The sequence below is a fragment of the Dendrobates tinctorius genome, unplaced genomic scaffold (genome assembly GCF_039654945.1).
Source record: "Dendrobates tinctorius isolate UK_male_01 unplaced genomic scaffold, ASM3965494v1 ptg000006l, whole genome shotgun sequence".
Taxonomy (NCBI): domain Eukaryota; kingdom Metazoa; phylum Chordata; class Amphibia; order Anura; family Dendrobatidae; genus Dendrobates; species Dendrobates tinctorius.
Window position 1 is genome coordinate 16356193 of NW_027361674.1, and position 14702 is coordinate 16370894.

Below are 14702 nucleotides of genomic sequence, written 5' to 3' on the forward strand. Positions count from 1 at the left end.
GTGAAGACATTACAAGGCAAGTACATATTAGATTCTGTGTTGATATTGTATCTATACAAACTTCTGCCTACACTGTAATATCTGGAAGGTGGTGCCACTTTGCAGTTCTACCAAAAGCAAAGAAGCCGACAAACTGGGGTCACTGGCATTGTGAAGTCTGGGGGTACTCAGAGAATATCATATTGAATTACAATGGGGGTTGTTTTTGGAGGGGTACGTTTCAGATGTGAAATATTTGCTGTGGATGAAGCCATTGAATGACAGCCTGCCATTATTGAAGCCCCCAAAAGCGAGTAAGCTGGCCACCCTTGTTACATATGGTGAAAGCAGGCAGCTAGCAGCAGAGATGTCAATGTTTATTACAGATTGGATTACCTATGACCCACAGGCAAATTCTTACCTCTGTGTACATTAAAGTGTGATTCTGAGGAAGAGGACAAGGAATGGACCATTTTTTAATCACTACCTGGAAAAGCAAATGGATAAATATTAGGATGTGGGAACTGTGGTTAAGGGAAAAAAAGCAACCTTATGATCAATTTCTCAGCTCGTTAGTTCAGCTAAGAGTGATAACCTGTGGCCAACTTCAGATGCAGAAGAGGAAATGTATGAGCGATTACTGTTTAATACAGGAGCAGAGATATTCAGTGCTGATAGGAGCGGATTACACCTGCACAGTCATGCCTCGCCGCCATGCTGCTGCTCTTGCTGCTTGGAAACTTTGCAATGTTATGTTGTAGATCACTTAGAAATGACTAATTGGAAAGATGCCAGATGAGCGTCTCAGAGCTCCTGTTCTCTGGAGACGGAGGACATACAGTCGTGTCCTCGGGGATGAACTGCTCATGTATTTGCTAACCTTAAAGCCTTATTATTAAAAAAAAAAAAAAAAAAAAAAAAACACAAAAATTGATCAAGTGTCATAGAATAAAAATAATTTACGTTTGGCATGTGTCCAAAAAAACAGAAAAAATACCAGAACGGTAAAACTGGGCTTCTGGCACAGATCATCACTATGCGGATCATCCAATAGCACAGAAAAATCTAAAAGAGCTGAATTACTAAACTTAATTTGACGATGACAACAGAACCAAGAGCATATTAAAGATAAACTGCTTTTTGTTCACATACTAGTCTAATATGCCCAGAAATTATCCCGAATCTCATGCTTTCTAAATTGCTGCCGACTGAAAGAGTATATGGTATCTGTTAGCATTCTGCTAGCATTATAGGTGCCAGAACTGCCTGTTAATTCTCAGCATGTATTGCAGCTGCCAAGGTTTTGACTGCCCCAAAACTGAACCTCCATTCTGCTCTCGTCTGTCAAACTGGAATGAGCAGAATGATAAAGCCTCAACTACATATTCTGTAATGTGTCTCGGCATTTGTATTAGATATACTAACTGTACGTAATGGGTAGCAAGTTAGATAAAAGGGAGGCATCTAACGGATACTATTTTGGCGTGATTTAAAAAAATTGATTTTTAGATTATCTTTTCTACCAAAAAGTTGTAGTTGTCTGAGGGTGCAGGAACCTTTTAAAGGAGAAGTTCTGGACTTTTTTCCTATAAAGATAAATTATTCACTACATATCTTCTAATCCTTTTCACAACCATAAAGATAAAAGGGGTTTCCCTATCTGAGAAAACGCTTTGAAAGAGAGTCACTCCTGGCAAAGGATGGAGGGAGAATATACTATTACATGGCAGCCATTAAAATGAATGGTTGTCCACCCGTCGGATGCCGCAACTCAGACCAGACCTTCATTCGAACTCTGAGTGGGAGTCTCAAAGCAGGAGACCCACTTACCCGTAATCCTGAAGGTTTGTCTTTACGAGACAATCCCTTTGTATGATATAAATCTGACAGCAGGGAAAACCTATTACTGAATATCTACGATGCACTCCAGAGCTCCTCCTAGAGGAGGCAAACAACATTTTATAATTTAAAAAGGACATTTCACTGGATTTTTTTCTTATTTAAAAAGGTTGTCCACTACTTTTACATTGATGACCTATCGTCAATCAGCATCAGCAGCCACCACAAGTAGATGGAGCAGCTCGGCAAGTACTTCCGGCTGGTGGCAGCTGCCGCCAATAACACCTGATCGGCTTGGGTGTCGGACCCCAGCCGATCAGACATAGATGACCTATCTTAACAATAGGTCATCAATCTAAAAGTAGTGGACAACCTCTTTAAATATAATGCATATTCACATATTCTGGTACAGTTCTTTTTTCTCCTGTGCCCATCTGTTCCTAAATTATGCCCCCGAGTAACAATGGACCAAATTTTTCTGTTAACCACCTGGACTTTGTGGGCGTTAGCTTTTTATTTTTGCACCTCTCTGATGCCAGCCAATGAAAACACGGGCGTGGCAACATAGAGGTTCTGTGGTACATGCCCAGTTAATTGTAGGGAAAGTTTGCACCTCTTATTACCAGGAGACAACTTTGGAATGGAGGGGCAGAGAAGAAAATAAAAAAATAAAAAAAAACTGTTTCAGTATCAGTGGAGCTACAGCAATGGAGGGGGGGGGGGGGGGGGGGGAGAGGCTCAGTTTAGATAAAAAAAAAAGTCCCTTTAATTCTTCAGCTCTGTAAAAGGAAGCGCATCATTAGAAACTCTAAAAAAAAAAAAAAAAAAAATTAGTACTCCCGCCACCACTATAAAGAAACAATTACTATAAAACTATTCTGCCTTTGTACAAATGTAAATTATCACCCAAACCACAAAATACACAATTACTTCAATTTTAGGACTCCGAAGATAATATTAAGGACCAAAAACAGAGTGCTCGCACCAGTGGCAGGAGAAACAGCAAGATGAATGCTGCAACAATTATTGCAAATCATGGTGGTCCAGCCTATTTCTCTGGGGTCATAGATATACCAGATTTTTGGCACGTTCAATAATTTTCTTTTAGTAAAGGACATAACAGTTTCCTGACTGGTTGCTTGGTGAATACTGAAACTCTAAAAAATTTGGCTCTGGTCGTGTTCCCAGAGGTGTGTGCTGAACAACGCAAGGAAAACTTCATCCTGGCAATGATGACATGGTTCCTTCAAGGTCTCGAGAAATTTCCGTCCACATGTAAACAATTCTCTACGAGTGCAAACACTGGACCACTGCTTATACTTCTGCCTAATTATATTACAGAAGTAATAAAAAAAAAACCTGGAGTAGAGAATAAGATCATGTGGTTTTTTTAAAAATGTCAAAACCCTAAATTTGCAGGGTTTTTTTTTTCCCCATTTCTCTTGGTATTGAGCTTTACTGCATAGGATGATGTGACTGTGGCTGGATTCACAATGCTTGGACTGGCCCGTGGGTCTCCTGACCCCACCTCGACAGCCACATATATGCCCATTAGGTGGTCATGTTTGGGTCAGGAGACCCGCAACCAGTCCTTACTTGGATTGTGCAGCAAGAACACATACATAGTGCGCATTGCATTCTAGTTACAGCATGGTTTCTATCTACACAGTAGCAGTTAGTACTCAACATTATATATAATAAATTCTATAGGATGATTTTTTTTTTGTTCTTTATCATGCTCCGGTCCTCTACCAGAGGCATGGGAGTTTGAGGTTTCTGCGCAGGATCTTAGTTGTTTTCAGCATTGCGCTTTTCTGGACAGAGTTCAGATATTGCTCCTGGGATCTGTTGTAGCCATTCTTCCAATCTGGGGCTCCAAGTGCTCCTATCACCACTGGAATCACTGTTGCCTTCACCTTCCAGATCTTCTCTAGTTCTCCTTTGATGCCCTGGTATTTCTCCAGCTTCTCATATTTCTGCTTTCTGATGTTGTGGTCACTTGGCACTGCCACATCTGCTGTCTTCTGGTCCTTGTCTATCACAATGTCTGGTTGGTTAGCCAACACCTACTTATCAATCTGGATCTTGAAGTCTCACAGGATTTTAGCCCTTTCATTATCCACCACTTTCTCTGGAGTCTCCCACCTGGACTTAGGGGAACTTAGCCCATATGCTGTGCAGATGTTCCTGTATACAATTCCCGCTACTTGGTTGTGGCGTGCGGTATACACTGTTCCTGCTTGCATTTTGCATCCTGCCACTATGTGTTGGACTGTTTCTGAGGTTTCTTTGCACAGTCTTCACCTTGAGTCTGAACTTGTGTGATGGATTCCTGATTCTACGGATCTGGTACTTAGTGCTTGCTCTTGTGCCCCTATGATTAGTGCCTCTGTGCTGTCTCGGAGTCCAGCGGCTTGTCTTGCCATGGCGCTTCATGTTCCTGTTCTTCCTTCCAGATCTGCTGTTGTTGCTGCCTTAGGCCTTCTCTCAGCATCTCATCTTTTGGTGCCATTTTTCTGATCTATTCCTAGATACTCCTTGTTAAATCCATGATGGTGGCATGGATGCTTATCAAGCACCGAACACCCTCCTTTCTGTTGGTATACAAGCTTTGGGTGCTAGACTTAGCGTGGAGACCTACATGAATTGTGAGGAGCTTTTGTGTCTTCACATCGCCAGCTTCCATCTCTTCTTTTGACCAGCACACTGACAGCAAGGTATCTAATAACTGTCAGGGCATATGTATTAATGGCACAGATTTTATTCCTCCCATTGAGCTGGCTCTTCACGACCTGTCTTACCCTTTGATGTTATTTGGATCTTGCTGCTTTCCTTGCCTCCTCATCATGGTTAACGTACCCCTGTGGGATACCGAGGTACTGGTAGCATGTATGTACATCTGCTATGTGCCCTGCTGGTAATCCCACTCCATCAGTTTTGACTACCTTGCCTCTCTTTATTACCAACCAGCCGCACTTCTACAGTCCGAAGGCCACCCCGATGTCTCCGCTGTAGATCCTTGTCAGGTGGATCAGTGAATTGATGTCTCGTTCGTTTTTCGCATACAGCTTGATGTTATCCATGTAGAGGAGGTGGCTGATGGTGCTTCCACTCTTGAACTTGTATCCATAACCAGATTATGTAATTATCTGACTGAGGGGGATCAAGCCTATGCAGAACAGCAATGGGGACAGTGCATCCCCTTGGTATATGCCGCATTTGATGGTCACTTGTGCTAGTTGTCTTGTGTTGACTTCCAATGTTGTTCTCCATAGCCCCATTTAGTTTCTGAGGAAGGTTCTTAATTTCCTGTTGACATTGTAGAGAGCCTAGCATTCACAGATCCATGTGTGTGGCGTTGAGTTATAGGCCTTCCTGTTGTCAACCCAGTCTGTGCCGAGATTGGTTTGTCTGGATCTTAAGTGACTGCTCTTTCAACTAGGAGCTGGTGCTTAGAGCCTCTGGTGTTGGTCCCAATGCCTTTCTGAGCTGGATTCATGTACTGGTTCATATGGTTCTTTAGCTTGGTGGCTATGATGCCTGACAAGAGTTTCGATGTTGTGCAGTCAGGTTATTGGGCTGTAGTTGGATGGAACTGTTCCTTTGTGAGGATCCTTCATGATCAGCACTGTTCTTCCTTGTGTTAGCCAGGCTGGGTGGTGGCCTGCTTCTAGCAGTTGGTTCATCTGCTTTGCCAAGTGTTCATGTACCGCTGTTAATTTCTTTAGCCAGTAGGTGTGGATCATGTATGGGCCAGGTGCTGTCCAACTCTTCATGCTCTTGACCAGCAGTTGGATGTCTGCTTCTGTAATGGTGACTGGTTCTTGCTCTAGGTCAATTGGGTGGGCAATTAATTTTCCTGAAGGGCCACATGAGAGACCGTGACTGTTGTCGAGGGCCGAACCAATATGCCGAAATTAATTCTACTCAATATTACTAGCAATATATTATTATATTATTGATTCGATTATTAATTGAATCAATATTGAGCAGAATTAAGTATGCGGACATCCTCCTAAATATCGTTTGAACCCAAGTACAGACCCTTCTGTATATCGTATGACCCCCCTTATGTACTGTAAGAGCCTCCACACAGCCTCCCTATATACGCTGCATGAGCCCCACACAGCCTCCCTACATTAGCTGCATGAGCCCCACACAGCCTCCCTATATACGCTGCATGAGCCCCACACAGCCTCCCTATATACGCTGCATGAGCCCCATCTATATACACTGCATGAGCCCCACACAGCCACACCTATATACGCTGCATGAGCCCCACACAGCCTCTCTATATAGGCTGCATGAGCCCCACACAGCCTCCCTATATACGCTGCATGAGCCCCACACAGCCTCTCAATATATGCTGCATAAGCACCACACAGCCATAATATATGCTGCATAATGACCACACAGCCATAATATTATATTATATATATCCATACACACACACACACACACATATACATACACACACAAATACACTGCATGCGCCCTACACAGCCTCCCTACATACAGCACGAGCCCCACACAGCCTCCCCATATACAGCACGAGCCCAACACAGCCTCCCCATATACAGCACGAGCCCCACACAGCCTCCCAATGTGCCACACGAGGCCCCCATAGCCTCCCCTTGTGCAGCACAACACCCCCATAGCCTCCCCTTGAGCAGAACACCCCCATAGCCTCCCCTTGAACAGAACAACACCCCCATAGCCTCCCCTTGTGCAGCTCGACACCCCCATAGCCTCCCCTAGTGCAGCTCGATACACCCATAGCCTCCCCTTGTGCAGCTCGACACCCCCATGTCCTCCCCATGTGCAGCTCAACACCCCCATGGCCTCCCCATGTGCAGCTCAACACCCCCATAGCCTCCCCTTGTGCAGCTCGACACCCCCAGAGCCTCCCCTTGTGCAGCTCGACACCCCCATAGCCTCCCCTTGTGCAGCTCGACACCCCCATAGCCTCCCCTTGTGCAGCTTAACACCTCCATAGCATCCCCATGTCCACCCAAACATCCCATACACATGAGAAAAATGAACACCACATACTCACCTCGGTCCTGTTTCCTGGTGCTCTGCTTGTCTCCCTAGTGCGCTGTCTCTCCGCACCGCAGCACACAGCTGACGCGATGAAATTACATCATCACGTCAGCTGTTTCACACACTGATTGGTGGAGGAAGTGGCCCGAAGCCCCTCATCCACCAATGCAGTCAGCGGCGCCTATGGAGACAGTGAGCAGGTGGGCACGGTGCGGCCCGGCACGGTGCGGCCCATGGACCGCAGTTTTCCAGGCCCTCAGCTGTCTTGGTCCGTTGGCCGGACCGAGACAGCCAGAGCCGGATGTGGCTGCACTTTGCCCAGGTCTGCTCTAGGAGAATGCTGCGTTTCATTCTCAGATCTTGCAGCCACATTGCACTGGTGTTGTATGTTTTTTCCTTCTCCCATATGTTCCTCCTGTATTGTTCAGTCTTTGCTATTGGTGGAGTTGCTGCCTTTGAGCTGTTACTCTGTAGTTGGGAGTACATCTTGGATGGTTCTTTGGAGAACAGGGCATTTATCTTCCTGGCCTCAGCTTCTCTAGTGTAGCTCCCTAGTCTTGCAGCGAGTGCTGTGAGCCTTTGTTTAGCAGTGTCTAGGGCTTCAGTTGGGGTCAGGCCTTTGTACTTGTCCAGCTTGGTCTTTCTTCTTGATCTTTACACCCTTCTGTATTTCTGTTGTTAGTTGGCAGACTTCCCTTCTTGTCACCTTGATCTTTGTCTCCAGTCTTCTTTTCCAAGGGGGTCACATCAGTAGCGTAGCTACCGGGGGGGCAGTCGCCCCGGGCCCCACACTCTGAGGGGCCCACCCGGACCTACGCTATGTAACTATCGGCGTGCACAGCGCGCCGATACAATTGCATTCTGCAGCAGAGCAGGGAGAATCGATCTCCCTGCTCTGCCACCCGGCTGCTAGAGGCCCCGAGCAGGCGGTGGGGGGCCCGGTGCCAGCAGTGGGCCCCCCGCCCTTCATTGCAGGGTCAGCTGTATTGGCATCTAGCCCATACAGCTGAACGCAGTGCTGAGAGAGCGAGCGAGCGCTCCTTCTCCCATCATCCCCCTCTCCCTGACAGCGGGCGCGATGACGTCACTGCCCGGCGCCCGCTGTTAGGAGATGAGCGGGAGAGCAGGGAGCAGCACAGGCGCTGGGAGGAAGAGAGGTGAGTATTAGATTTATTTTTGTAACGGGGTGAATTATAATAGGCTGCCTATAGGGGTACAGAGGCTGAGTATGGGGGTACAGAGGTTGACTATGGGGGTACCTAATAATACAGAGGCTGCCTATGGGGGTACAGAGCGGCTGCCTATGGGGGTACAGCGGCTGCCTATGGGGGTACAGAGGCTGCCTATGGGGGTACGTTATAATACAGAGGCTGCCTATGGGGGTACAGATAGGCTGCCTATGCGGGTACGTTATAATACAGAGGCTGCCTATGGGGGTACAGAGGCTGCCTATGGGGGTACATTATAATACAGAGGCTGCCTGTGGGGGTACAGAGGCTGCCTATGGGGGTACATTATAATACAGAGGCTGCCTGTGGGGGTACAGAGGCTGCCTGTGGGGGTACATTATAATACAGAGGCTGTCTATGGGGGTACAGAGGCTATGGGGGTGCATTATAATATAGAGGCTGCCTATGGGGTACATTATAATACAAAGGCTGCCTATGGGGCTACAGAGGCTGACTATGGGGGGTACATTATAATACAGAGGCTGCCTATGGGGGTGCATTATAATACAGAGGATGCCTATGGGGGTGCATTATAATATAGAGGCTGCCTATGGGGTGCATTATAATATAGTGGCTGTCTATGGAGGTACATTATACTATAGACTCTGCCTATGGGGAGTGCATTATACCATAGACTCTGCCTATGGGGAATGCATTATACTATATTGAGGACTATCTGGTGAATTATACTAGATCAGGGGTCCCCAACCTGTAGCTTGGGAGCCACATGTGGCTCACGGTCCCATGAATTGTGCCTCGGGACTGTCTGCCAGCTTGATGCATTAGGTCCAGGTCTAACAAACAAGTATGAAGAGTACATCTCAAAATAGTGATTTACGTGAGTAGCCCTGCACAGAAGAGCAGATATGGATGCACATATACTGTCTTGGGGTTTAGAGATGTTTTAGGTATGGTACACTGAAGGATGATACTACCTGTTAGAGGAGGTGCTCAAAGCTTGATGTGACAGTGTGTTGGGAGTCCTTGATGGGAGAATACTGAAAGGGGAGTATTGTGTGAACCCCTGGATCTCAGTGTACTTCTTTGGAGTGATTTCTGTGGAAAAGCTTTGGTTATGATTATATCTGTAATGGGGGCTTTGGTTGACACTACTTTGAAGGAGATGGGAGCTGGATGTGGCTCGCGCCCCTCTCTCAGTGCTGTATGTGACTCGCGACCCTCTGTCTAAGCTGAATGCGGCTCTCAAGGTCAGAAAGGTTGGAGACCACTGTGCTATATGGATGCTATCTAGGGGGCCATCATACAGTGTGGGGATTATAGTGACGGGGCCATCATACAGTGAGGGTGCATTATACTGTGTATAAGAGAGCGTCATACTGTGTATAGGGGAGCTGTACAGGGGGGAGACTTGGGACATTACTAAATGTAAAGTGGGCACTTATTATAGGAGAACTTGGGTTACTGTGACTGTCAAAGGGGCACACAGGGCACTATTGCTTTCTAGGGGACAAAATGTGGGCACTGTTTTCTAAGGCACTTGCACCCGGCATCACTATATTCTAGAGGTTTGCTTTAAAATTTAGAGGTCACACATAACCACACAGTAGGTGCAGTAACAGGGACACATACGGCAGCAGCGGCTCAGTATTGGGGTATCAGCAGGATGAGGGGTTTGTGCAGGTTGAGAAAAGTCCAATTGGTGACAGTGCTGAAAATCTGAGAAGTGAAATGTGTCTTTCCTGTATTCTCTGTAGCCGAGTCCTGGCTGGAGGAGTCGTCATGTCGGTCTGGGCCAGATGGAAAAGACGTGAAAAGTGATCGATTCCATCAGAAAAAACATCAGCAGTAAGACATTATCTGTAACTCTGCTGTAATCTATTATATGTTCTGTAGGACTGGTATTATTTACCTCTGACCATATGGCGGTAATATCAATATTGGTCTTTTTATATATTGATTATTTTTGGCAACAGCGCGGTCATCTGTTGAGGTTCTCTGGTAAGGGGCCCACTCAGGAGTTTCGCCCCCCCTGGATCAGAACCCTAGCTATTCCTCTGGGTCACATACTTCTGTTGTTCTTGCTGGTTGTATAGCCAAGCATTTCCATGACTGCGGAGGCAGTAGCATAGATCGTTTGTTAGTTTGAGTTATGCTGGTGGTAGGTATTGATGGAAGTCCTTTATTGGCATCTTCTAGCAGACTGTCTGGTGGTGGTTTTTGCTGAGCCTTGGCAGTCGATCACTGGTATTGATGGTGTTTAGTTTATCTAAGATCTTCTGTTTCAGATAAGCTGCAGGAGTGGATCAGGATTTTCAGGGGTTTACACATGTTGTTCTTCCAGGTCTTTATATGGGGTGGATTTGCAGTGCCGTTGATCCATCTCAAGTTGTGATAATAGCTTTCTCTTTGAAACATTGGGCGACTGGATGGATACAAGAACTGCGTTTCCTGAGAAACAACTAGAGTTTCCTCATAAGTTTCATATATTCAGATGGCCTATCGCCTCAACGCATTAACCTAACTATCCCTGTGTGGCACAGTCAAAAGTTTTTACCATAACCAGGTTCCCCGCATCATGTTCCCACATGCTTTATGCATCTATTAGTCCTCTGTGTCTGTACTGTTACACACTTAACATTATGGCTGGTCCATACAATCAGGGCAATCGTTACCACCCACCTTTCGTGTCTACCTCTTTCCTCATAGATTGTAAGCTTGCGAGCAGGGCCCTCATTCCTCTTGGTATCTGTTATGATCTATGAGATTATTGTTATGCTGTAATGTCTATAGTCTGTACAAGTCACCTCTGAAATGTAAAGTGCTGCGGAATATGTCGGTGCTATAGAAATAAAATTTATTATTATATCCTCTCTCATTTGGTCTGCTATTATAGTAGCATTTCATAAGATCCAGGTTCTCTTGCCTTGTCCATGTACGGTTTGTTCCAGTAGCCCATTTATCATCAGGCTGTCCTGGTTCCTCGACATCTGATGCGGGACTTTGTTAATCCGTGCGACGTCCGAGCCGGTATGACTCTCTTTGTTCGTGACACTCATGTTTATTTAAGTATTCATTTTAATAGAGTTGAGCGAATATGTTCGGGCTCCCTCTTATTTGGCAAGTTATAGCGCTTGCCGAATAAGCTGCAGAGGGAACCCGGCTTCCTGGATCGCACCGGCTGAACAGATGATTGACACCACAGCTGCATGTGTCACAATCACAGCACATGCACAGAGAGCCTGTGTGTTGGGTTCTTCATGCATGTGCGCTGTAGCATGCCGAATAAGCGGGGAACCAAAGATATTCGCTTATCTCTAGATTTGAATCCCAGTCTCTCCTCAACATGTCACTCTCCACAAGGAGAAACGTTACCCCTTGGATCCCGGTCAGATGCCTCTCAGAGTCAAACCAGATCTTACACTTTGCAAGCACCCGGAAAAACACTGTCTGCAAACTGAGATTCTGGTTTTGGCTTTTATCCTAAGTCATGTGACAAGGCTAGTTAAAGGGTCGATATTGACTTTTAGGATTGCTACTTCCTATATGTGGCACTAGAGTTCTAGTCCTCTTCCTCTCTGAACAGACAATTTGCATTCTGTAGGTGAACTAATTTGTATATACAGTGGGGAAAATAAGTATTTGATGCAAAATCTGCAGTGTAAGAATTTTTTTATTGTAGGTACACTTCAACTGTCAGAGACAGAATCTAAAAAGAAAATCCAGAAAATCACATTGTATGATTTTTACATACTTCTTTCATGCAATAAAATGCAAAATCAATCAATAAATGTCCGTGAGAAGAGGAAAACGGTGGCACTCAACATCCCATTATCAGTTCCTTTATAGTTTCACATTAAAACCTGGATGCGGTAGAGTTTGTGGAGAACATGTATGGCAATGGCCATTTAGCGCCTCCAGAGCTTCAACGGGTCCTGTATCAGGGACAAAACTGTAGACCTGCACAAGACTTGGATGGGCTACAGGACATTAGGCAAGCGGCTTGGTGAGAAGGCAACAACTGTTGGCACAATTATTAAAAAAAATGAAGAAGCACAAGAGGACTGTCAATTTTCCGTGCAAGATCTCGCCTTGTGGGGTAAGGATGATTCTGAGAGAGGTCAGGAACCAACCCATGAATACATGAGAGGACCTGGTCAAAGACCTGAAGAGAGCTGGGAGCACAGTGTCAAACATTACCATTAGTAACGCACTACGCCGTCATGGATTAAAATCCTGCAGGGCATACAAGGTCCCCCTGCTCACACCAGAACATGTCCAGGCCCGTTTGACGTTCACAATGACTATCTGTATGATCCAGAGGAGGCATGGGAGAAGGTCACGCGGTCAGATGAGACCAAAATAGAACTTTTTGGCATCAACTCCACTTGCCGTGTTTGGAGAAAGAAGGATAAATACAATCCCAAGAGCACCGTCCCAACCGTGAAGCATGTTGGGGTAAACATCATACTTTGGGGGTGCTTTTCTGCAAAGGGGACAGGACGACTGCACCGTATTGCAGGGAGGACGGGTGGGGTTATGCATCGTGAGATTTCGAACAGCAACCTCCTTCCCTCAATAAGAGCATTGAAGATGGGTTGTTGTTGGGTCTTCCAGCATGACAATGACCCAAAGCACACAACCAGGGCAACTAAGGAGTGGCGCCAAAAGAAGCATTTCAAGGTCCTACAGTGACCTAGCCAGCCTCCGGATCTGAACCCAATAGAATATTTTTTTTTTGGGGGGGGGGGGGGAGCTGAAACACAATGTTGCCCAGTGACAGCCCCGAAACCTGCAAGATCTAGAGAAGATCTGTATGGAGTGGGCCAAAATCCCTGCTGCAGTGTGTGCAAACTTGATCAAGAACTAAGAGAAAACATCTGACCTCTGTAATTGCAAACAAAGGTTTCTGTTCCAAATATTAAGTTCTGCTTTTCTACTGTATCAAATACTTATTTCATGCAATAAAATGCAAAAATCATACAATCTGATTTTCTGGATTTTTTTTTAGATTCTCACAGGTGAAGTGTACGTACAATACAAATTACAGATCTCTTCATTCTTTGTAGGTGGGAAGACTCAAAATCTGCAGTGTATCAAATACTGAAACACAGTATAACAAACATAAAAATACTCTGTTGTAAAAAAGTAACAGTAAACAGCAAGTGCTAGTAAAAAGATAACAAAACAGGGTATTTGGTTGATACGTTTTTTGCAAAAAGCCGCTCTACCAAACGCTCTACCTGGAAGTGCAGCAGGGTCATTGGCTGGTAAAAGGGAAAAAAAGATCTTTTAAATCTTCTGCCTGAGCAAGTGTGAACGAGCTGGATGTGACCTGAGTGTAAGTGCGAACTGTGGTAAGTGTGTGACTTGTGATTCAGTGACTTTGGATTCAGGGAGTTTCCAAGGGAGGTATTACTGAATTACTGTTATATTTTATTAATACTTTTTATATATTTTTGCTTATCTTTTCTGTCTGGTGCAATCCCCATTAGGATGTGCTCCACTATTGCCAATGCCATATAGTGTACGTCTTGCCGCATGTATGAAATCCTTGAACAGCCGGTCGAGGGTGCATACTGCTGTGCGAGATGTGAGCACGTTGTGCATTTGGAAGCCCAGATACTGGATCTAAATGTGCAGCTGGCAACACTGAGATCCATAGACAATATGGAAAGGAGTCTTCTGCTCACTGAGCAGACGCTCAATGGGATAGATGAGGGGGGGATGCTAGGTTGGAGCTGTAGGACAATAAAGCAGCTGGGTGACAGTTAGAAGGCGGGGTAGAGGGAAGAGCACCAGAGAGGCTAGTCCTGATCTGGCACACCCCAATAAGTTTGCTAAGTTGGCAGATGAGGAGAGTCTCAGTGCAGGAGTAGCATGCTGCAGCAAGGCATGTCCTCTGAAACCCGGAGGAGTGTTTGCTCCAGTAAGGGGGGAAATAGGAGAGTAGGGCAGGCCAGACAGGTGCTGGTAGTGGGGGACTCAATTATTAGGGGAACAGATAGGGCAATCTGTCACAAAGACAGGGATCGTAGAACGGTGTGCTGCCTACCTGGCGCTCGAGTCCGACACATCGCTGATCGGGTTGACAGATTACTGGGAGGGGCTGTGAGGATCTAGCGGTCATGGTGCAAATTGGCACAAATGACAAAGTCAGAGGTAGGTGGAAGGTCCTTAAAGATGATTTCAGGGAATTAGGCTGCAAGCTTAAAGCAAGGACCTCCAAGGTGGTATTGTTGGAAATACTTCCTGTACCATGTGCCATGCCAGAGAGGCAACGGGAGACTAGGGAGGTTAATAAGTGGCTCAGGAATTGATGTAGGAAGGAGGGGTTTGGGTTCCTGGAGAACTGGGCCGACTTCTCAGTTGGCTACAGTTTTTACGCTAGGGACGGGCTGCACCTCAATGGGGAGGGTGCAGCTATGCTGGTGGAGAAAATGGCTAGAAGGTTGGAGGAGTGTTTAAAATAGGGACGGGGGGGGGGGGGGGGGAGAGGGTATTCCTTTTATAGGAGAGGGAAGACAGTGCAGATAGAGACCTGGGCACAAATAATGAAATTGGGGGTGGGGGTGGCATGGGGGGTGGGATTAGAACAGTTAATAATTTAAGAAAGAATAGAGGTACAGAGAGATACATAAAGTGCATGTATAC

At 45.9% G+C, this 14702-nt stretch overlaps 1 protein-coding gene across 1 annotated transcript in view; it reads right to left on the reverse strand.

Moving 5' to 3' along the window:
- Positions 1-14702, reverse strand: part of SLC38A6 (solute carrier family 38 member 6) — an 83332-nt gene that overhangs the window by 20372 nt on the left and 48258 nt on the right. Inside the window, exon 9 of the mRNA XM_073571100.1 lies at positions 401-466. Within this exon, the coding sequence (XP_073427201.1) occupies positions 401-466 (66 nt within the window). The remainder of the gene's footprint in view (positions 1-400; positions 467-14702) is intronic.